Source organism: Hemitrygon akajei, chromosome 31 (genome assembly GCF_048418815.1).
Source record: "Hemitrygon akajei chromosome 31, sHemAka1.3, whole genome shotgun sequence".
Taxonomy (NCBI): domain Eukaryota; kingdom Metazoa; phylum Chordata; class Chondrichthyes; order Myliobatiformes; family Dasyatidae; genus Hemitrygon; species Hemitrygon akajei.
In genome coordinates, this window is record NC_133154.1 from 22293637 (window position 1) to 22317982 (window position 24346).

At 43.9% G+C, this 24346-nt stretch overlaps 1 protein-coding gene across 4 annotated transcripts in view; it reads left to right on the forward strand.

The window, feature by feature from the left end:
* The window catches only part of pold1 (polymerase (DNA directed), delta 1, catalytic subunit), a 228747-nt gene that overhangs the window by 3608 nt on the left and 200793 nt on the right, over positions 1 to 24346 (forward strand). The window contains exons 1-6 of one of the 4 annotated variants that reach the window (XM_073033968.1): positions 3369 to 3434; positions 13491 to 13693; positions 14176 to 14292; positions 19202 to 19342; positions 20707 to 20832; positions 22490 to 22658. In XM_073033968.1, the coding sequence (XP_072890069.1) occupies positions 13498 to 13693; positions 14176 to 14292; positions 19202 to 19342; positions 20707 to 20832; positions 22490 to 22658 (749 nt within the window). In that variant the 5' untranslated portion in view covers positions 3369 to 3434; positions 13491 to 13497. Of the gene's footprint in view, positions 1 to 3368; positions 3435 to 7914; positions 7933 to 13490; positions 13694 to 14175; positions 14293 to 19201; positions 19343 to 20706; positions 20833 to 22489; positions 22659 to 24346 lie in introns of those variants that run through there. The other 3 variants (XM_073033970.1, XM_073033969.1, XM_073033971.1) reach the window with 3 other exon arrangements.

Below are 24346 nucleotides of genomic sequence, written 5' to 3' on the forward strand. Positions count from 1 at the left end.
CTGCCGGGCATTCTGGGAACGCAGTATTGGCGCCGGAATGCGTGGCGGCGCTCGCGGGTTGCCTCCCAGCACACCCTCGGGGTGGTTCGGCTGCTAACGCACACGGCGCACTCACATTCTGATGTTTATGTGTTAAATAAATGAAACTGAATTGAATTTCGACAACATCGCCGGTCCCTGTCAGCTATTTCCAATCAACTGTTGAATCAAATCTCTGCCAAGGATCCCATTTCCCTGACTGTTTCTCGGGTGGGCTGTCATGATTTAATGGCCTAAAGAAACTGCCCCTTGATGTGCCGCAGAGAATGTCATCACGTGGAAAATCCACTGCCTGTTATAAGGGTGAGAGAGAGAGAGAGAGATGGGGGGGGCAGTGGGAGAGGGAGAGGGAAATATATATATTCACGGGGTACAGAAAACAGTACAGGCCCTTTGGCCTGTGATGTGCTGACCTTTGGACCTACTCAGAGCCAGAATCAGGATTATTATCACCGGCATGTGACGTGAAATTTGTTAACTTAGCAGCAGCAGTTCAATGCGATACATAATCTAGCAGAGAGAGAGAAAAATAATAAAGAAAATAAAGCACAATAATAAATAAACAAGTAAATCAATTACTTATATTGAATAGATTATTAAAAATGTGCAAAAACAGCAATACTGTATATTAAAAAAAATGAGGTAGTGTCCAAAGCTTCAAAGTCCACTTAGGGATCAGGAGGTGAAGAAGCTGTTCCTGAATCGCTGAGTGTGTGCCTTCAGGCTTCTGTACCTCCTACCTGATGGTAACAGAAAAGGGCATGTCCTGGGTCCTGGAGGTATTTAATAGTGGACGCTCCCTTTCTGAGACACCGCTCCCTGACGATGTGCTGGGTACTTTGTAGGCTAGTGCCCAAGATGGAGCTGACTAGATTTACAACCTTCTGCAGTTTCTTTCGGTCCTGTGCAGTAGCCCCTCCATACCAGACAGTGATGCAGCCGGTCAGAATGTTCTCCACAGTACAACTATGGAGCTGTACTGTCCATAGTTTTTGAGTGTATTTGTTGACATGCCAAATCGCTTCAAACTCCTAATAAAGTATAACTGCTGTCTTGCCTTCTTTATGACTACATCAATGTGCTGGGACCAGGTTAGATCCTCAGAGATCTTGACACCCAGGAACTTGAAGCTAAGATCAATCTAACAATTCTAACTCTTCATCCATTTTATTTTCATTCATGCACCTATGGGAAAGTCTCTGAAATGTCCCTAATGTATCTGTGGAGAGAGCATGCAAACTCCACACAGTCAACACCAGAAGTGTGGATTGAACACGGATTATTGGAGCTGTGGGGAAGAGGATCTGTCTGTAGCTGTGGTGGTTCAGTCCAAAATCCGTGGTCCGGTCTGCAGACTGCGGACTCCAGGTTTTCCGGCGGTCCCTTGCTGCGGTTGGACTTAACCAGAAACACCTGAGGCTCATATTGGAACTGGGAATATAAATAGCCCTGGTATTGAGTGTGGCTGGGGGGTTGTCTTGTCAAGATATTCATGGCACAGATGGCTGGTGGAAGGCTAGAATGGGCTATTGCCATCCTTGGGGCTGTGTTGGAGAACCATGGCTTCTGGGAGCCTTGCTGGTAGTAGTTGGAGTGGTCGTTGTGGTAGGGATTCAGCTGTTTCCCGGGCCTGCTGGGTGGCTGTCAGCCACTCCGAGCTAGGTAGGGATCTGGTTGGTTTTGTAGCCAGCCAAAGCTGTAACGGCTACTCAGAGCTACCCCGATGCAGAGGTGGAACTGTCTCCTTGGTGTTTGTCTCTTCCTGTCCTTGCCCCTGTGGGGTAAGTCTGGCTGTTCTGCCGTTGCCCTGCGGGTGATCTGTCTTGCCTTGCCCTTGCCTTCGTGGGGTAAGTCAGGCCGTTCTGCTGTTGCCCGACGGATGGTCCTGCCCCACCTTGATGAGTCCTGGCTTGTCGGTGGATAAGTCCCGGCTCATGTCAGTGCCTTGTTAAAGGTGAGTCTCGGCTTGTTGGAGGATAAGGCCTGGCTCTATGTCTGTGTACTGTCCCGTCTCATGTCAGTGTCCTGTGAAAGATGAGTCCCGGCTTGTCAGAGTGTAATTTCCGGCTCCATGTTGATGTACAGTTCCTAGTCTGCCCCTAGCTCCAGTCTCCAAGTTCCCCAAGCTCCAAGCCTGCGGCCTCCAGCCTCGACCCAAGCCTGCGGCCTCCAGCCTCAACCCAAACCTCAAGACCCCAAGTCCCTAACCAAGCCTTATCACGTCCTCACCTGGGTTTGGGGGTCCGAGCCCAAGGCAAGACCCAGGTTCTGGGTCCTTGTCCAGTCTCGGGTTCAGACTCCACTCCAGGTTCCTTGTTCCCAGTCCCTCGTAGTGGTCCTGCTTCCCTTGCCTAGACTGCATCCCGTCCCGTCCTTGAGTTCCATCTCGTCTTGTTTCTGGGACTCCAGTGTCTGCGTTCTGCAGTTGGGTCCTGATTCAACACCTGACTTACGACAGTAGCACCCTCGAGAAAGTGTGTGAAGTGTCAGCCTGAAACATCAGCTCTCTATCCCTGTCCATAGATGCTGCCTGACCTGCCGAGTTCCTCCAGCATTGTGTGTGTTTCTGAGGACTTCAGAATCTTTTGAGTTTGTGTTTTTTTTGGGGGAGGTGAGGTGAGAATTGAATCGTGTTTTCTTTTATTCACATATTTTACAAATTCCTAGTTGCATTTTGAGGGAGGGGTAATGGCCAGGGAGTAGGACCAGAAGTCCCAGTCCCATTGAAAGTTCTTGACCAGAAACACTGACTGTTTATTCTCCTCCATAGATGCTGCCTGACTTGCTGAATTCCTCATTCTGTGTGTGTTGCTGAAGAGTTCCATCATCTGCAGAATCTTGTGTCTATGATTTCTGATTGATGCTGATTACTAACCGATTCTGATGCAGGGTTTGACCCGAAATGATGGTGATTCCTTTTCCCTCTCCAGCTGCTGCTCGACCCGTTGAGTTCCTCCAGCAGATTGTGTGTTGCTCCTGAATTCCAGCATTCGCAGAATCCCTTGTGTTCTATTTTAACTCTCGTTTTTTATTTGCTCTCTTTGAAGATGGTGCATGATCTGCTCATCATTTCCAACGTTTTATGTTTTTTTACCACTTAAATATTTATTAAAAGTTTCAGCCAATGGTAACGATCAAATTCTTCCTGTCCGCCAATCAATGTTGTTTATTCTCAACCAATGACAGTACCGATCGTATTTCAGTCCATGGAGGTACCCGTTGCTTCATCGACCAATCAATTTGGCCAATCGGTTTCCACCTTCTAACCAATCAGCGCAGCCCTGCGTCTTGACCCAATCAGGAGAGCCGCGCTGCCGTTGTCCCGGTAACCAGAGGTCAGGGGGCGGCACGCGTTTGGCGGGAGATTGGCTCCTGGAAGCGAGCGGGAGGCCGAGGTAATGGAGCGGGCGCTTTGCCGCTGCCGCTCTCCCGGAGCAGGGCCACGTCCGGGACCGGGAGCGGGCTCTCCGAGGGGAAATCGAGGCGCCACGGGCCCGGGCGGTGGGAGGACGGTGGCCGGGGAAAAAGGGCAAGGACGTGCGGCGGCGTATTTGTCCCTGGATTACCCAGGCTCGGGTAGAGCGGCCACCGAATAATGCCAGCAGGTTTCACGCGCTAGTGTTTACCCCAGGCTGCCGAGCTTCTACCCGCCTGGCAGGGCCTGGCTGTAATGCCTCATGTGTCAGGCAGCGCCTGCGATGGCTTTGCTGGGGAGCTGAGTGTCTGTCTGTGTGGGGTGGGTGGTAAGAGGTTGTTTCACTTGACTCTGTGGTAGTGTGTGTTTGTGGGGTGAAGGAAATTCTTTCACTTGACTCTGTGGTTACACTTAAACTCTCAAACTTCTGACCTGTAGGTAACGGTTCAATAGCCTCAGCTTGCACTTAAGTGCTTTTGATTTGGTGGGGTGACCATCGCTGGGCCATAAAGCGATCTGTTCAAAATCAGAGTATTGAATTTAGTAAGTTGTATAAGCTGGTATGCAAATCTGGTCACTTACCTACAGGAATATATTAATAAGATTTGGAAGAATGCAGAGAAACTTTACGTTGAAGATCTGAGTTATATATAAGAAAAGGTTGAATAGGTTAAGACTTTATTGTCTGGAGTGTTGGAGACAGAGGAGATTTGATAGAGGTGTACAAAATTTTGAAGGCATAGATAGGGTCAGTGCAAGCTGGCTTTTTCCTCTGAGGTTGGCTGAGACAAGGTCATGGGCTGAAGGTGAAAGGTGAACCTGAGGGTGACCTTCTTCACTTAGAAGTGAGTGTGGAACGAGCTGCCAGCAGAAGTGGTGGATGCAGGTTTGATTGCAACACTTAAGTGAAGCTTGGATGATTACAAGGATGGGAAGGGGATCGGGGTCTGGCTTGATGAGACTAGGCAGAATAGCAATTTGGCATGAATGAGATGGGCCGAAAGGCTTGTTACTGTGTGGTAGTACTCTATGACTGTTGCTAGGGCAACTGGGGTGACGTGTGAACGTGGATTTCCCCAATCTAACCTTGGTTGTTTGAATACCACTGTGGTATGGTTTACATTCACGTGGTCTGTGAAATGGGATGTTCCTCCAACACATTGCACTTTCATTGGTGTAGCATTCCTTCAGTAACATTTGGGGTTGTGCTTATATCCTACAATGAAGTTTGAGTCCTGGTTTATTGGTTAATCAGGTTATTATGGTCACTCTGAGATAGTAAGCAACCTGCCTTGCACGCTGTTCACATGCACAGGAGATTTTGCAGTTGCTGGAAATCCGGAGCAGTAGACACGAACAGCTGGAGGGGCTTTCATGTGTTTGCTGCAATAAGTGTAGACAGAATTGGTTTACGTGATGTGCCGAGCTGTGTCTACGTCTCTGTAGTTTTGTGTGGTCATGTGCAGAGCACATGCCGTACCAAGCTGTGATGTATCTGATAGACTGCTCTCCGTGGATGCGTTGGTAAAGGTTGCTGAGGGCTAATGTGGACGTGCTGTGGCCTCATTAGGAAGTCGAGCTGATGGTGGGGCTTGGTGGTTGTAGTATCAGTGTGGTCGGACGATGACAGGCTCTTGATGATGTTCACCTGAAGCTGTCAACCCTCTTGCTTTCACTGTTCATATAGACAGGAGCGGGTGCAATCCCCCCTTCCTTCCTGAAGTCTTTCATTTTGCTGACATAGAGAGAGGTTGTTGTCATGACACCAAGTTGCCAGGCTCCCCATCTCCTTCCTGCACTCTGACCGATGATTTGAGATATGGTGGCATCATCTATAAACCTGCAGAGTGGATTTAGAGTGGAATCTGGCCAAGCAGTGTGTGTGTGTGTTTTGAGGTGACAGCCTTATGGGATACCAGTGTTGGGAGTAAATGTAGCAGCAATATTGCTGCCTGTCCTTACTGATTACGTTATGTTGGTCAGGAAGAGGGATCCCATTGCAAAGGGAGGTGTTGAGTCCCAGGTTTTTGAGCTTGGAATGAATTATAGTATTGAAGGCAGAGCAATAGTCAAACATCCGTTTAGTTCAGCACTGATGCTTCAGAGGGGAGTGTAAGGGGAGGGAGAACAGCTGTGTTTTGGTGAGGGGCAGATTGCAGTGGGTCCAGGCTGTCTGGGAGGTTTGTACCAGGATACAGTGAAAAGCTTTTGTTTGCACGGTATCCAGATGATCCTGCTGTATATTATCTCACCAAGGAAGTAAAAAGAAATCAGAATTTAGAATACTGACTGTGTTGCAGTTCCAGAGAGAGTGCAGTGCAGGCCGTCAAAGTTCATTGAGGTAGCTTTGGAGGTTAGGAGTTCAAAGGTTCATTTTTGTATATGAGAGGTCTGCCTATGTGATAAGAGTGGGGTAGATGCTGCCCTTGAGTCTGCTGTCAGGCTTTTCTCTCTGCTGTCAATGGGGGAAAGGAGATAGACTGGTATTTCCTTAAAATAGTCAGGGATACAGGGCGTTATGTGCACGTATGCTTTTCTGGTCAATATAAACTAGAGCTGTTGCGTACAGTGACAAGGCTGTTAGTGTTCTTTCAGTAGAGTAGGTGAGCACATTGTGTATGCTGTAAGGGGAACTTGTATGTCAGAGAGGGAAATACACTTCTGGCAGTGGAGGAATGTGGAAGGTCAAATCATAAACACCAGAGGTTCTGCAGATCCTGGAAGTCTTGAGCAACACATATAAATAAAACGCTGGAGGAGCTCAGCGAGCCAGGCAATGTCTCTGGAGGGGAATGAATGGTCAACGTTTCAGGCACCAAGGTGAAACTCTGACTGTTCGTTGCCTGACTTGCCGGGTTACTCCAGCATTTTATGTGTGGTGGAAGAGGAAATGATTTGTGGTGTCAGGAAAGTTGTGAAGTCTTTTAAATACTTTGTGAAAATATGTTAGTATGTCTATTTTATAATGGGTGAATACTTTTGTGCTGTTGGCTGTAAAAAGCAACCACTTAAATACACTGGATGTAATTAGTCTTTTGATGTAATGACACAATGAGAATAATTTAGCATTGCAAAGGCCCAGTATTCTGAAGGTTCTGAAAAAGACTAAGGAGCTGGTGGTGGACCTGAGGAGGGCTAAGGCACCGGTGACCCCAAGGGGTCAGTGTGGACATGGTGGAGGATTACAAATACCTGGGGATACGAATTGACAATAAACTGGACTGGTCAAAGAACACTGAGGCTGTCTACAAGAAGGGTCAGAGCCGTCTCTTCTTCCTGAGGAGACTGAGGTCCTTTAACATCTGCCGGACGATGCTGAGGATGTTCTACGAGTCTGTGGTGGCCAGTGCTATCATGTTTGCTGTTGTGTGCTGGGGCAGCAGGCTGAGGGTAGCAGAGACCAACAGAATCAACAAACTCATTTGTAAGGCCGGTGATGTTGTGGGGGTGGAACTGGACTCTGACGTTTGTGTCTGAGAAGAGGATGCTGACCAAGTTGCATGCCAATTGGCATAATTAACTTATTATTTAATTATTTATGGTTTTATATTGCTAGATCTCTACACTGTTCTTGGTTGGTGCGACTGTAACGAAACCCACTTTCCCTTGGGATCAATAAAGTATGTCTGTCTGTTTTAGTTTTTGGATCCTGAGATTTCCAGGGCAATCTTTCATAGTTTATCCCGATTCCTCAAACCCTGAAGCAGGTTTCAAGAATCAACATGTAAACACAAAAAACAAGACTGTTTGCAAAGCAACTCTCACAAAATGCCGGAGAAACTCAGCAGGTGGGGCATCATCTATGGAGAGGAACAAAGAGTGGATATTTCGGGTCAAAACACCTTGTCAGGACTTTAGACTCTATAAAGTTCTGATGAAGAATCTCAGCCTGAAATGTCGACTGCATAGTCCCCTCCGTAGATGCTGCCTGACCTGTTCAGCCCTTCAGCATTTTGTGTGTGTTTCTCTGGATTTCCAGAACCTGCAGAATCTCATTTGTTTGCAAATTGGTGCAAGCTGGGGTTCAATAATCCGTTCTTGTAGTTCAGTATCAGCTGAATTTCTTGATTGGAAATCAATGTTAATAATTCAGTTTAGGACGTTGTTGACTGCATTTTCAGTATACTATTCTTGAGAAGTTTCAAATTGATTTATTGGTGGATGCTTTGTTAAGCAATGAAACAGATCCAAAACCCTGTAATAAACGCGCACAAAATTAATTTTAAAGTTTGGATGTGGATTGTATCTTCGTTTATAAATGGAATGAGGGAGCAGGAGTGTTTTTTATTGTGGTATGCATAATGCTTTCCTGTTTTGACAGATCTTTGAGCCCATCAATAAGTAACTCTGTGAAAGTCGAGACTTGTTTGATGCTTTTTAAAAACACTTGTATTTTCACAGTCGCAAACACGAGATTCTGCAGATGCTGGAAATCCAGAGTAACACACACAAAATGCTGGAGGATCTCAGCACGTCAGGTGGCTTCTGTGGAAATGAATAAATGCTACTTGATCTGTTCATTTCATCGAATTTGTGCATGTTGCTCTGGATTTTCACAGCATTTTCTTTTGCTCTTCGAGCTTCAATATTTAAGTGACTGTCTTTTGCACATCACGTTTGCCATCCAAAGGTACTTCATTATTGCCAAGTACTTCAGGTGTGCTGAAGCTGCGAGCAATGCTGCGTAAATAGATCTTTATTACAACTTGATCCTGTGCTTTGAATATTACCTGAGTATTTTGGAAGAGGGCAGAGACTGCAGCAGAACTGTTGATCCAGACATTCACTCACAAGGTCAAATTGATTTTATTGTCATGTGCACAAGTATCGTGAAGTAGACTAAGTTATAGCAGCAGAATCATGAAATTTGGCCCATCGAGTCTACTGCCATTCAACCATGGCTAATTTATTTTCCCCCTCAACCTCATTCTCCTGCCTTCTCCCTGTAACCTTTGACGCCCTTTCTAAGCAAGACCATAAAAGGTGAACTTCACTGGCTGGAAATTCACTGACATTCAATGATCACAAACATTTTCACTTTTACCTCGGGAAGCTCCACTGTTCAGTGATGCCCACTGAAGGAGCACAAGCACTTGGCTATCAGACAAGCACCAGGCCCTCTTCAGCACCAAGGCAAAATGGCTTGTCATTATCAAGTTCACGCTGCAGGTGAAAACCAGATGGCACGGTAGCCTAGTGGTTAGCACAATCACTTTACAGCACCAGCAACCACTGATTGGGGTTCAATTCCTGCCGCTGTCTGTAAGGAGTTTGCATATTCTCCCCGTGAACATGTGGGGTGTCCTCCGGGTGCCCGGGTTTCCTCCTGCATTCAAAAGACGTAGAGTTAGGGTTAAGCTTAGTGAGTTCTGGGCATGCTACAGGTACCGTGAAAAACTTGCATGCAGTGACATTATGGGCTCAATAGCTACCCACATCTCCCAGAATATAATTGTATGTTAATTACTCATAAATTATGCAAGATAGTGAAGAGAAAAAAGACTGTATAAAACAGACAAGCCCGTGGTCGTGCAAGCGGTGGTCCATAATGTTCCGTTACTGAGGTATCATTACAGTTGAATGAAAGTAGCTGTTGCTGAATCTGGTGGTGTGGCACTTAAGGCTTCTATACCTCCTGTCTGACAGTAGCAGCAAGCAAAGATCGTGACTTTGATAGGCGCTGCCTCCGTGCCTTCTGTAGGTACTGTCAGTGGCGTGAAGACTTGTCTTAAATGATGCAGTGGCTGGCCACAGTTATGCACTGGAATGAGCTACTTGGTAAACGGTGGATGAGGTCATTTGAAAACATGAAATGATTGTCCATTCCTTCTAAAGGGATGGTAGAAATATTAATTATCAGATAGATTAATATAAAAATACCAGGAAAATAAATTTCTTAATTTCTTTTTACCATAAATCTTGATGCCTGTGCAGACAGGTATTGTGCATGGATTGCAAATGTTGTGTTACAAGATGTTTCTGGAGTATTTCAAAGGCTGTAGAGTCCTGTGCAAAAGTTTTATTTACGTATATGATATAGCTTTGGTGCCTAAGACTTTTGTACAGTACTATAAATTGGGATATACTACAGTCACAAAATATCCTCAAGAAATGCAACTTTAAAAACAAAAAGCTGTAAGAAGGGGAAAAGATGAAATATGAGGGCAGACTAGCCAATAATATAAAGCAGGATACCGGAAGTTTTTCAGTTATATAAAGAGTTAAAAGGGAGGTGAGAGTTCATATTGGACCACTGGAAAATAATGCTGGTGAGGCAGTAATGGGGGACAAAGAAATGGCAAATGAGCTTAATGGGTACTTTGTATCTGTCTTCACTGTGGAAGACACTTGCAGTGTGCCAGAGATCTGTGGGTGTCAGGGTGCAGGAGTGAGTGCCATTGCTATGACAAAGAAGAAAATGCGAGGGAAACTCAAAGGTCTTAAGGTGTACCAATCACTTGGACCAGATGGACTACATCCCAGAGCCCTGGGAGGGGTTGCAGAAGAGATAACGGATGTATTAGTCATGATCTTCCAAGAATCGCTTGATTCTGGCATTGTCCTGGAGGGCTAGAAGATTGCAAATGTCACTCCACTCTTTAAGAAAAGAGGAAGGCAAAAGAAAGGAAATTCTTTGAGGAAGTAATAAGCATTGGAGAGGCAGTGGGTGCCATTTACTTAGATTTTCAGAGGGCATTTGATACGGTGCACACATGCGGCTGCCTAACAGGATAAAATACTGGCATGGATAGCGGAATGGCTGACGGGCAGGAGGCAGCAAGTGGGAATAAAGGGAGCCTTTTCTGGTTGACTGCCAGTGACTAGTGGTGTTCCTCAGGGGTCAGTATTGGGACCACTGCTTTTCACATTGGCAATGATCTGGATAATTGAATAGATTTCTTTGTGGCAGAGTTTGTGGATGGTTCCCAAAACAGGTTAAGAAGTAGGTCATGCTGGTTGTCAATCAGTGGTGAGTGGTGTGTCGCAGGGGTCAGCGCTGGGCCTGTAACCTTTCACGATGTGCATTAATGATCTGGAAGAGGGGACCAAGTGTAGTGTATCTAAGTTTGCTGATGACACTAAATTAAGTGGAAAATCAAATAGTGCAGAAGAGACGGAGAGTCTGCAGAGAGATATGGATAGGTTAAATGAGTAGGAAGGGGTCTGGCAGATAGAGTACAATGTTGATAAATGTGAGGTCATCCAATTTGGAAGGAAAAATGACAGAGAAGATTATTTAAATGGTAAAATGTTGCAGCATGCTGCTGTGCAGAGGGGCTTGGGAGTGTTGGTGCATGAATCTCAAAAGGTTGGTTTGCAAGTGCAGCAGGTTATCAAGAAGATAAATGGAAAGTTGACCTTCGTTGCTCTAGGGATTGAATTTAAGAGCAGGGAGGTCATGCTGCAGCTGTATAGAGTACTGGTGAGGCTGCACCTGGAGTACTGCGTGCAGTTCTGGTCTCCGTACTTGAGGAAGGATATACTGGCTTTGGAGGCAGTGCAGAGAAGGTTCAGCAGGTTGATACAGATATGACAGGGTTGGACTAGATAGATAGATAGATACTTTATTCATCCCCATGGGGAAATTCAACATTTTTTCCAATGTCCCATACACTTGTTGTAGCAAAAACTCATTACATACAATACTTAACTCAGTAATAATATGATATGCATCTAAATCACTAACTCAAAAAGCATTAATAATAGCTTTAAAAAAAGTTCTTAAGTCCTGGCAGTTGAATTGTAAAGCCTAATGGCATTGGGGAGTATTGACCTCTTCATCCTGTCTGAGGAGCATTGCATCGACAGTAACCAGAGATTGGGTCACCTGGGACTTTACTTGCTGGCATTCAGAAGAATGATAGGAGATGTTATAGAAACATAAAATTATAAAAGAAATAGATAAGAGGCAGGAAAGTTGTTTCCACTGGTAGGTGAGCTAGAACTAGGGGACATATCCTCAAGATTCGGGGGAGTAGATTTAGGACGTAGTTGAAGAGGAACTCCTTTTTCCAGAGAGTGGTGAATCTGTGGAATACTCTGCCTAATGAAACTGGAGGCTACCTCAGTAAATGTAGTTAAGACAAGGTTGGATATATTTTTGCATAGTAGGGGAATTAAGGGTTATGGGGAAAAGGCAGGTAGGTGGAGATGAGTCTATGGTCAGATCAGCCATGATCTTATTGAATGGTGGAGTAGGCTCGATGAGCCAGATGGCCGACTCCTGCTCTTATTTCTTATGTTTTTATAAAGGCAAGGAGGTAATGCTGAACCTTTATAAGACGCTAGTCGGGCCGCAGTTGGCGTATTGTCAACAGTTTTGGGCCCCATATCTCAGAACGGATGTGTGGTCATTGGAGGGAGTGCAGAGGAGATTCGCGAGGATGATTCTGGGAATGAAGGGGTTCACATATGAGGAGCGTTCGGCAGCTTTGGGCCTATACTCACTGAAAGTTAGAAGAATGTGGGGGGAATTCCATTGAAACCTACTGAATGTTGAAATGACTTGATAAGGTGTATTGAGAGGATGTTTCCTATGATGGGGGTCTCAAAATTGAGGGGCGATCCTTAAGAACAGAGGTAAGAATCTCACCTAGAGGGGGTCAGTTGTGCTGTGAGGATTACATTCCTTGACTTCTCTAGTGCCTTTAACACCATCCAGCCCAAGATCTTAAGGCACAAACTAACGGAGATGGGAGTAGACTCTCACATGGTGGATTGGATAGTGGACTACTTGACAGATAGACCTCAGTATGTGCGGTTGGGAGACTGTAGGTCTGACACGGTGGTTAGCAGCACAGGAGCGCCGCAGGGAACCGTACTCTCTCCGGTCCTGTTCACCCTGTACACATCAGACTTCCAATATAACTCGGAGTCCTGCCATGTGCAGAAGTTCGCTGATGACACGGCCATAGTGGGGTGTGTCAGGAATGGACAGGAGGAGGAGTATAGGAAACTGATACAGGACTTTGTGATATGGTGCAACTCAAACTACCTGCGTCTCAATATCACCAAGACCAAGGAGATGGTGGTGGACTTTAGGAGATCTAGGCCTCATATGGAGCCAGTGATCATTAGTGGAGAATGTGTGGAGCAGGTTAAGACCTACAAGTATCTGGGAGTACAGTTAGACGAGAAGCTAGACTGGACTGCCAACACAGATGCCTTGTGCAGGAAGGCACAGAGTCGACTGTACTTCCTAAGAAGGTTGGCGTCATTCAATGTCTGTAGTGAGATGCTGAAGATGTTCTATAGGTCAGTTGTGGAGAGCGCCCTCTTCTTTGTGGTGACGTGTTGGGGAGGAAGCATTAAGAAGAGGGACGCCTCACGTCTTAATAAGCTGGTAAGGAAGGCGGGCTCTGTCGTGGGCAAAGTACTGGAGAGTTTAACATTGGTAGCTGAGCGAAGGGCGCTGAGTAGGCTACGGTCAATTATGGATAACTCTGAACATCCTCTACATAGCACCATCCAGAGACAAAGAAGCAGTTTCAGCGACAGGTTACTATCGATACAATGCTCTTCAGACAGGATGAAGAGGTCAATACTCCCCAATGCCATTAGGCTTTACAATTCTACCGCCAGGACTTAAGAACTGTTTAAAAGCTATTATTAATGCTTTTTGAGATAGTGATTTAGATGCATATCATATTTTTTACTGAGTTAAGTATTGTATGTAATTAGTTTTGCTACAACAAGTGTATGGGACATTGGAAAAAAAAGTTGAATTTCCCCATGGGGATGAATAAAGTATCTATCTATCTATCTATCATCTATCTAAGAAGGATTTCTGTTTAGACAGAGAGTAGTAAATCTGTGGAATGCTCTGCCACAGGCTGTAGTGGGGCCAGGTGTGTGTGTGTATTTAAGGTGGAAGTTGATAGTTTCCTGATCAGTTGGGGCATCAAAGGACATGGCGAGAAGGCAGGTGTATGGGGTTCAGTGGGATCTGGGATCAGCCATGATGGAATGGCAGAGCAGACCCGGCTGAATGGCCTAATTCTGCCCCTACGTCTTATGGTCTTGTGGTCTTGCGCAGATAAAACATGCTTAGTGCAAAGAAGAAGCCATACGGCAGTAGTGGCAATGGCAGCCAGCCGTCCGCGAAACGCGTGCGAGGAGACTGGGACGAGGAGGGGCCGTCGCAGTTTGAAGATGAGCTGGCATACCTGGATGAAGTGGAGGCAGAGATGCTCATGGATGCTAAGGAAGCGCAGCCGTCGCATGATTCGGTTCCAGTTGGTAGGTGGCAGTGTGCTTTAATTCATTGTCTCTGTCTGTTTCTCCTTCTGCCTGGCTCATTGGTATTTATGATATTCATTATTAGCACATGTACAAAGGAAGAGTGAAAAATTTTGTTTTGCCGTGCCATCCATACAGATAATTGCATTTCATCAATGTATTGAGGTAATACAAGGGAAAGCGATAACAGAATGCAGAATTAAGTGTTACAGTAAGGTGTAAGGCCATAAGAAACACTGTAGATTCTGCAGATTTTGGATATTGCGAGTAACACACCAGGGGAACACAGGAAGTCCAGCAGTATCTGTGGAGACGAATAAACAATTAACATTTTGGTCCCAGACACTTCATCAGGACTGGAAATGAAGGGGGATGAAACCAAGGCCACAGCAAGGTGGATTATGATGTCATCTTTTGGACAGTTCGGAAGTTATATGAACTGTAATGTGGTGTTATAAACCCTGTAAACTTTCTGCTTTCAGGAAACCTGTTTTCTTCAGATTTCAAGAACATTAAATGGCAGCGGCCGCCTGCACCAGTGATCAACCCGAAAGAGGATAACATTGCTTTCCAGCAGGTGGAGTTGGAGTACTATGTGGGTAAGTGATCATACCAACAGTGATACTGAGCAGGAAGCTCTGGCTCGGACAAAGCCCTGGGTTTGGATCCAGCCGTCCACTTTATGTTGTGGTATAAAAGCATCAGTGGCCCGATGGTACATTTAAAAGAAAACAAACTGTGTAGGTTTGATTATGATTAGTATTATTATTGTCACATGTACCAAGATACTGTGGAAAGTTTGCCTTGTATAACTTTTTTTTACAGGTAAGATCATTACACACTGATTTGAGGTAGAACAAGGTAAAACGTGCAAATAGCAGATAAATGATAGAAGTTGAAAATCATAATGAGGTAGCTTGTGAGGTCAAGAGTCCATCTTATTGTACTGGAGGTCTGTTCTAGAGTCTGACAACAGTGGGACAGACGCTGTCCTTGTGTCTGGTGGTACGTCCTTTCGGGCTTTTATATTTTCTGCCTGATGGGAGAGGGGAGAAGAGAGAACGACTGGGGGTGAGGGGAGGAGTCTTTGATTATGCTAGAGGGGAGGCTGGTTTCTGTGATGTGCTGAGCTGTGTCCAGTCCTCTGCTGTTTTTTGTGGTCACTTGCAGAGCAGTTGATACACATCCAGACACCATACTTTCTATGGCGCATTGCTAAAAATGAAGAGTCAATGGGGGTTATTACTGTGTGTGCTTTAGACCCAAGGTAAGCTGAGTAACAGTTAAGTTTACACAATCTGAGCTGATAACACAGCACTGAAGAGCTGAATGGCCTGCTCCTGTCTGGTAGTACATAGCAATTGTGTGCCCCTCAGAAAATGTGAGGTGCAATACTCATACTGTCTATTATCACTATAATATTTTAACAATCCTAACAAAAATATTAAAGTTGTAACACGTAGGAACACGAGATGCTGCAGATGTTGGAAATCTAGAGTGACACAAAATGTTGGAGGAACTAAGGTCAGGCAGCATCTATGGAGAGGAATAATGTCAAAGTTTTGGGCTGCTACCCTTCATCAGGACTGGATCAGAACATGCAGGAAGGCTGTTTAGTCCATTGTATTCTTGCTGCTTCTAAACAGCTATTTTGGCTCATCACACTTTCTCACTGTCTCATCCGGTTAGGCAGCATCCACGGAGGGGAATAAACAGTCTATTTCAGAGCTGGAAAGGAAGGGTCCCGGCCTGAAACGTCAACTGTATCTTCATTTCCATAGATGCTGCCTGACCTGCTGAGTTCCTCCAGCATTTTGTATGCTTTGTTCTGGATTTCCAGCATCTGCAGAATCCCTCGTGTTTACAGGCCACATTATTTAAATTGTTATCCATGAAAGAAATTGAGGTTTGGTGTTTAGATTATACACTGGAGTGTTAGTTTGCCATTGTTTATTAGGATTTAATTGGAGTTTTGATTTATTTTTTTTAGTGAATGTACTTTGACTTTGGTTCTGGTTTGATCTCCATTTCAGTTGGTCCCGGTCTTGCTGTACCCGTTGTTCTTCTACGCAGGGTGCTGTGAAAATATTATCTTTTAGCCTCAAGATTTATTCCATCTGGTTTCAGAATTTACATATCTTCATATCTTTAAATCTAGCTACCATTTACTTCTGGTGTCAAAACATTCTGGAGATCTTGTATCACAGTTGGATATGGAGCCATTATTCCTATCTTAATGAGCATTTTCCCATTATTTTGCCATCAATATCTTGGATTCTACTAGCAACATCTTCTTTAAGCATTAAATTTTTTTCTATTATGCAGTGCAATGGGAAACCATTTAGAGCATAGAACACAGAATTGTACAGCAGAGTGCATGCCATCCAGACCATGATGCTGTGCTGACTTTTTAACCTTTTCCCAAATCTAGCCCTTCCCTCCCACCTGGGCTCATCTATAATAGAGAAATAGAGAGCTATCTAAGAGTCTTGTAAATCTCCCTAATGTATTTGCCTCTACTACCATCCTTGGCAACAAATTCCACACATTCATTGCTCTCTGTCTATTTAAAAAAGAGCCTACCCCTGACATTTCCTTTATACTTTCCTCCAAACACTCTAAAATTATTCCCCCTGGCTCTGGGGAAAAAGACGCTGGCTGTCCACTGTATCTACACCTCTTACCATCTCATACACAAGGCAGAACAAAAAGAAAAGCAGTAACAATTCTGAATATAATCATACAGGTCTCCTAACATTTAACTGCGGGGGTAAGTGTTAATTTTTGTTTAAAGCCCATCAACAGCTTCTTCAGGGTCTACCCTCTGCTTACCGAGTGAGAATAAAAATTCAAGGCAAATTAAAATTTGCCCATCAACATTTTCTCCAGAACTCTTTCGAGGATCTGCGATGTACTTTCATAACTGTCTTCCAGTTCTGGTTCTGGTTTAATTTGCCACAGGTTTTGCTTGTACATTTTTTTTACCCAGAGTGGTGATGTGTGGAACTTGCTGCCATTGGTGGTGGTAGACGCAGATACCTTAGGGACATTTAAGAGACACTTGGATCGGCACATAGATGATAGAAAAATGGAGGGCTGTGTGGGAGGGAAGGGTTTGAATGATCTTAGAGTAGCTTATTAGGACAGCACAACATCGTGGGCCAAAGGGCCTGTACTGTGCTGTAATGATCTATGTTTTATGTTCTACTGTATTCTTTATCGAGGAAAGAGGGAGAGTCAAATTGATAAGTTGTAGAAAATTTCATACTCTGTTAATCTGAATTCAGCAAGTTCCTCCACCAATTCACCGGGCCTTCATTCCACCAAAATTATTTGCTGTAGTGTGCCTTTAACTTGGATCTGTATTGATTAGGAAGTTTCATATTACTGATTTGACTAAGAAAGCATGTACACTATTGTCCCAGAAAATTTGATTATCAGTGAATCTTTTCCAGAACTTGTTTAGTGGGGTTAGATCTGATGCTTCGGAGAAAATTCTAAAATGATCACTATTATTCATCCAAGATGCACTGGCATTCACGTGCATGTAAATCTTAACCAAGAATAGTATTTCAGTGAAAGGTAATGCAGATGTAAGTGTTTAGAATTGTATAACTTTGGAGCAACGAATAAATGTGGGAGCGAGAAAGTTGAGGTGCCGAGATGGAATATTTCGAGGAATGAATCGTAGGCGTATCGACTTGAGTGTTATTTTCCCACTCTTGGCACTTAAAGAACCAAAGAATGTGCATTAACTTCTCACTTGAAGGATATTTAAAAATATTCTGCAGACAGTAAATTAACTTGGGAATCCACTTACTCCTGCCATTTAAAGAGATTAAAGAGGGAGATCATAAGAACTGCAAGAGGACACTTCAGAAGGAAATCAGGAGGGCTAAAAGAAGGCATGAGGATGCTCTGGCAGACAAAGTGAAGGAGGATTTCAAGGGACAACATTGGTCTTGAAGATCAGAGTGGTAATCCATGTGTGGAGCCAAAAGAATTGGGGGAGATCTCAAATGGATTTTTTTTTTTTTTTTTTTTTTTTGCACTTGTATTTACTTGGGAGATGGGCACAGGGTCTATAGAAGCGAGGCAAAATAACATTAAGGCCATGCACAGATTAGAGGAGGAGGTGTTTGCTGTCTTGAGGCAAATTAATAAATCCCCAGGTCCTGAGAATGTGTTCCTTCAGGAACTACTGGGAGGCAAGGGCCCTCGCTGAGATATTTAAAGTGTCCTTTAGCAAGGGGTGAGGTGCCAGAGGATTGGAGCATAGCTGGTGTTGTTTTGTTGTTTAAGAAGGATCTGAGAATAAGCCAGGAAATAATATGCTTGTGAGCCTGTCATCAGTAGTAAGTTATTGGAAGGTATTTTTACAAACTCAATATATAAGTATTTAGGTAGACAGAGATAAGTTGTGTCTGACAAATCTTACAGGGTTTTTTGAGGAAGTTGCCAGGGAAGTTGATGAAAGCAAGGCAGTGGATGTTGTGTACATGAACTTTAGCAAGGCCTTTGACAATATTGCCCTAAAAGGTTCAGTCACTCGGCATTCAGGGTCAGGTAGTAAGTTGATTAGACTGGCTTTGTGGGAGAAGCCAGAGAGTGGTAGTAGAGGGTTGCCTTTGGCTGGAGGCCTGTGACTAGTGATGTGTCACAGGGATCGGTACTGGGTCTGTTGTTGTTTGTCACCTATATCAATGATCTGGATGATAATTTCATAAACCGGATCAACAGATTTGCAGATGACACCACGATTGGGCGGAGTGTGTAGTGGACAGCGAGGAAGACTATCAAAGCTTGCAGAGCGATCTGGACCAGCTGGAAAAATGGGCAGAAAAATGGCAGAGGGAGTTTAATGCAGACAAGTGTGAGGTGTTGCACTTTGAGAGAACAAACTAGGATAGGACTTGTATGGACACTGAGGAGTGCGGTAGAACAGAGAGATCTGGGAATACAGATCCATAATTATTTGAAAGTAGTGTCACAGGAGGATAGGGTCATAAAGAGAGCTTTAAGCACATTGGCCTTTATAGATCAATGTATGTGGGAGCAAAGTCGCGCATTCACTGGGAGAATGTACAACTCTTTAGAGATTGCAGCGGGAATTGTGTTCGGAATGTTACACTGTAAAGTGCCGTACTAATTGGTCCTTTACCAATATTTCTATTGCAAATTAAATTATTCTCACTGAGACCTTGTAGCTGGTTCTCTCTTTCACAACATGCCTGTCAGAGGATTGAACTCCAATCCATTGCATAATTTTTGATACTAATATGACAATTCTGTATTAGTAGATTGCAATGAAATGTCTGCAGAAAATATATTCTGGATGGAAAAGATTGTTGACCTAGAGTGTGTAATGGTCATGTGAATCCCAGTCTTGATCACTGGTGTTTTAAAGTGATATGCTAACTGCTACACTACCTTGCTGCCTATTTTGTACAAAGCTACGTTCCACAAAGATTCCCAGTTTTAGTAACTGTATTTCCCTTTCTCTTGTAGGGTCTTACGTTGCTGGAATGCCTGGGAATAAACAGGGGCCAGTTCCTGTGACCCGAATGTTTGGAATTACAATGGAAGGGAACAGCGTCTGCTGCCACATACACGGGTTTATGCCATACTTCTATGTTCAAGCCCCTGCTGGTGAGATATGTAAACCCACACACTCAAAAAAAATGTTTATCTGGCTTGTTGACTCTGTGATCCAACACAGAGTCTTACTTGAGTTGCAGAAATATTGCATCACTATTTCAAGGTCCACGATAACACGAGCTCTGTTACTGTTTGCTCTCCTTTTTTCACCAAAATGTGTACTCAGTCCCCTCCACATTGTACTAGTGCAAACTTACTACATTACTGAAACTAATCCCTCTGCATAAGATTTTCTTTTCGTGTGCAAGATGATTAAGTGGATAGCCAGACGTTTTTTTCCCTCAAGAGTGGAAATGATTCAAGAGGGCATAATTTTAAGGTGATAGGAAGAAAGTATAAGGGGGATGTCAGAGGTAAGCTTTTTTACACAGTGTGTTTATGTGCCGGGGTGGTGGTAGAGGCGGATTAAGCACATGGATGAAAGAAGAATGGAGGGCTAGGCAGGAGGGAAGGATTGGGTAGATCTTAGGGTAGGTTAAAAGTTGGCACAACATTGTGGGTTGAAGGGCCTATTCTGTTCTATGTTCTTGTATGCCAAGAAGATGCAAAATTGACCTGGTCCACTAGCTTGGCACGACTTTGTCCTACACTGGACATTTGCTAGTTGAGTGTGAGGCCAACGTCTCGCCTCCAGTTTGTTCTGTACCTCTGCTTTGCAGTGCACAGTCGAGGTGAAGGCAACTCGCCAACCTGAACAATGCTGTTAGCTGGCAGTTCTCTCCTGAGCTGGGGGTTAGCGCAGAACGAGATGCAGGGAGTAGGGTGTGAATTGGTGTTATTTTTGGTAACCAAACTACAAAGGACCTTGCTTACACCTTGCTGAACTGGCAGGTGTAACTTCAATGACCTCAACTCTGAACTGATACCACAACTTACAAAGTCACTTTCAAGAATTTTGCAACTCATGTTCTCAATATGTATGTATTTATTAATTCATCTATCGATTCATTTGTATATTTGTGTGTTTATTTACTGTATTTGCATAATTTGTTATTTTTTGCACATTGGTTGCTTGCCTGTCTTTGAGTGCTGTTTTCATTGATTCTATTGTATTTCTTTTACTGTGAATGCCAGCAAGAAAATGAATCTAGGGATAGTATATGGTAACGTGCGCAGTTCGATAATTTGCTTTGAAGCTCTGCTAGTGTTGGAAATGTTGAGTGTCAGAGCTGAACAACTGGTGCCCAACCCATTACTTGGCATTGATCGTACACTCAGTACTTCTACGTTTTAAATAAAATGCCCGTCGTGATTTCCCATTGCAGTGTTGTCATTTGCCGTCACATTTGTAATGTGCCCAAGTATCCACTCACTTGGCTTTCGTTTAATTAACCCCGTAACAATTCCTATGGCAGGTTTCAGTTCAGAGCATCTCCATGAATTTCAGCGGGAACTGAATAACATTGTGATTAAGGACATGAGGTCAAACAAGGATAACATCTCTCAAGCAGTACTGGCAGTTGATATCTGTCTGAAAGAGAGTAAGTATGATATTCAATATAGTTGGCCTCCAGTTATTGTCTTATGTAATGTCTGGGACACCAAAATTCATAACAAAATTCACACACAGTGCTAGAGGAACCTCGGCCTGAAACATTGACTGCTTATGCCCCTCCATAGATGCTACCTGACTTGCTGAGTTCCTCCAGCATTTTGTGTGTGTTGCTCAAGATATCTGTCATCTGCAGAATCTCGTGTTTAAAATTCAAAAGATATTTTTGAATTGTACATGGATAGGATGGTTCAGAAGGATATGGGTCAAATATAGACACTTGATGGTTGGCATAGCTGAATTGGGCTGAATGGTCTGTTACGAGCTCTATTTCTCTGCGACTATGAAACGGGCCAAAAACTTGTACTGAGGAGCATCAGGAAGTCTAAAAGTAATAAGAGGTGGATCAGAAGTCTTTCTGAACTGACAAAAACTTGTACGTTGTTGGAGGAGGGAGATTGTGCAGACACTGGAGAAGAGTGAATTCTGCCAGGCGCTGGGACGTTACATTAGGTCTATAGGATGTTCGTAAGGCTGTATCTGGAGAATTGTGCACAGTTTTGTTTACCTTTCAGAGGGGATCTGTCATTAAGCTGGAAAGAATGCAAAGAAAATCTGAGCATATTGCCTGGAGTTGAGGGCCTGAGTTACAGGGACAGGCTGGGACTTTATTCCTTTGCCCATAGGCAACTAAGGGGAGGACTTGCAGAGGTAAATCTATGGGGTGGTATAGATAGGGTGAATGCTGTCCTTGTTTTTCTCAGAATAATGGAATAAAAACTAGAGCATAGGTTTAAGTTGAGTGGGGAAGGCATTAAAATGGAATTAAGGGGCAACCTAATGGAGAGGGTGGTGTATATGCCCGATGAAGTGTATTGATAAGAAAGATTTAGGGGAACGCTGGGGCAAAAAGACTCATTTAGATGGTCATGTTGGTTGGGATGGATGAACTGGGCTGAAAGGCCTGTGTTGCTCTGTGGCTTTTAGATTATAAAGAAAAAAAATCCACTTCAATAACTCCTTACATATCCCTTTATGATATTTCAAAGCTTATCCCAGCCAGTGAAGAACACTTATAAGGTGAAACTGGGCCGTGTGGGTCTTTATTCCTTGGAGTGCAGGAGGTTGATAAGTGACTTTATAGAGGCTTATAAGATCATGATGGACATTGATAAGGTGGATGGTCACAGTCCTTTTTTTTTCTCGTGCAGGGTCGATTGAGTGAGAGGAGAAAGGTTTAAAAGAGACTGGGGTGGGGGTAACTTTTTCATTCAGGGCAAAAGCAGATAAATGGGACCAGCTCAGATACATCTTGGTTGGCATGGAATAGTTGGGCCAAGGGACCTGTTTCTGTGCAGTATAACTAATATATTACAGCCTGCAGTGTCGGAGTTCAGAGTGCAATTTTGGCATTGACTGTAAGGAGTTTGTATGTTCTCGCCAAGACTGTGTGGATTTTCTCCGGGTGTTCCGGTTTCCTCCCACAGTCCAAAGATTATGGGTCAGTAGGTTAATTAGTCACTGTAAATTGTCCCATGATTAGGCTTGGGTTAAAAAGGTGGGTTCCTGGGTGGCTGCATCTCTAAATAAATAAAATAAAAATGTTACTGAGGGGTTGCTTTTAATGGATGAATGTGCTATTACAGATATGTACTGCTATGGAGGAAACAAGAAGTCACCATTCTTGAAAATCACCATGGCGCTACCTCGTCTCATTGCCCCAGCTAAACGTCTGTTGGAACAAGGTTTTCGCTTTAGCTCAATGCCAATGTCCAACTATCAAGCATATGAGGCCAACATAGACTTTGAAATCAGGTATTTACTGTTCCTGTGTGAGTGTTAAAGCAATTGATTAAGAAACATTGTTTATGACATCTCCGTATTAAGTCTTGACATCTGATATAAAGTACTTTTTAAGTGAATCATTGTAAGTCTGGCGACATTTGCGGGCTGCCCTCAGTGTAACGTCGGATATGTTGGTTGTTAACGCAAACGATGCATTTCATTGCTTCGATGTACGAGTGATAAATATGTTTGCATCTTGGACCTTGTAGGAAACAGTAGCTAATTTGTGCATAGCAAGGTCCTACAGCGACCTTGGAGTCAAGAGTCATTTATTCTCAGATGCACAGATGCAATGAAAAAGTTAACTTGCAGCTACACAACAGGCACTTAGCAGAATATAAGCACCATTCACAAAAAAAAACATAAATTGTGCTGAAATTTTACAAGAAAGAGCACAATTTGAACAAAAAAAGTGCAATGTAATGGAAGTGGCCACTGTAGTGATTAAGATCGATAGAACACATTACAACACAATTCAGGCCCTTTGGCACATGTTGTACTGACCTTCTCCTCCACTCCTAAGATCGACCCAAAATGTATGTGCGTGTGTGTGTGTGTGTGTGTGTGTGTGTGTGTCGCTATTTTGGATTTCTAGCATTTGTAAAATCTCTTGTGTTGGTGGTTAGGGTTCTGCTGATCTTGTTCCAAAAATTCAGGTATTTGAGGGGAAGTAGCTGTTCTTGAACCTGATAATCTTTTTAGTAAATATTAATTGAGGGCTACATAGGGCCAGGGTACCAGGAAAAGTTCCCCGCTGCCCTTTGGTTTTGTGTCACACTATCTTTCATGTACTGTCGGAGGACAGGCAGGACTTCATTTTAAAAGTCTCGAGTGAGCGGAAATTCCACTGACACTGTGGTGGTTTCTCACTTTTTTGGGTAAATTAGTTTATTGTCACATCCAGTGAAAAACGTGTTTGCATGCCAGCTAGACGGATCATATCAAACAGAAGTATACTGAGGCAAAAGCAGTAGCAGGATACTGAACCTAGTGATACGTTTACAAAGACCGCTGTGCAGAACGACAATTAAGGGCAGCATGGTATTGTAGTGGATAGGGTAACACTTTACAGTGCCAATGGTTGGGGTTCAGTTGCTGCTACTGCCTGTAAGGTGTTTGTACGTTCTCCCTGTGACTGTGTGAGTTTCCTCCAGGGACTCCGCTTTCCTCCCACACCCTAAAGTGTGAGTTGGGGCTAATAAGTTGTGTGCGTGCTATTTTGGCACCGGGGTATGGTGGCACTTGCAGATTGCTCCCGGCACACCCTTAGACTGTGGTGGTTGTTGACGTCAGTGATGCTTTTCACTGTGTTTCGATGTCTGTGTGACAAATAATGCTAATTTAAATAAGGTATGAGGGTCATGGTGAGAAAGATTATCATTGTCAGTTCAATTGTCTTGTAGCCGTGGGAAAACTGTCCTTGAGCCCCATGGAGGGTGGATACTATGTTAGATTTCATTTTCCAGAATGGGAATTAATTCCTTGGCTAGCAGAATAATTCTTTAAAGGTTTACTTTTAGAAATAAACTTTTGAAAGGGCTAAACCAACTAGCGATCATATGATCTCCTGAAGAATTCGGCCAACCTGTCTATGGCACCTTCAAGAGGAAGGTTGGCCATCACTGGCACGGATTAACATGTCGGGGCCTGAGAACGGA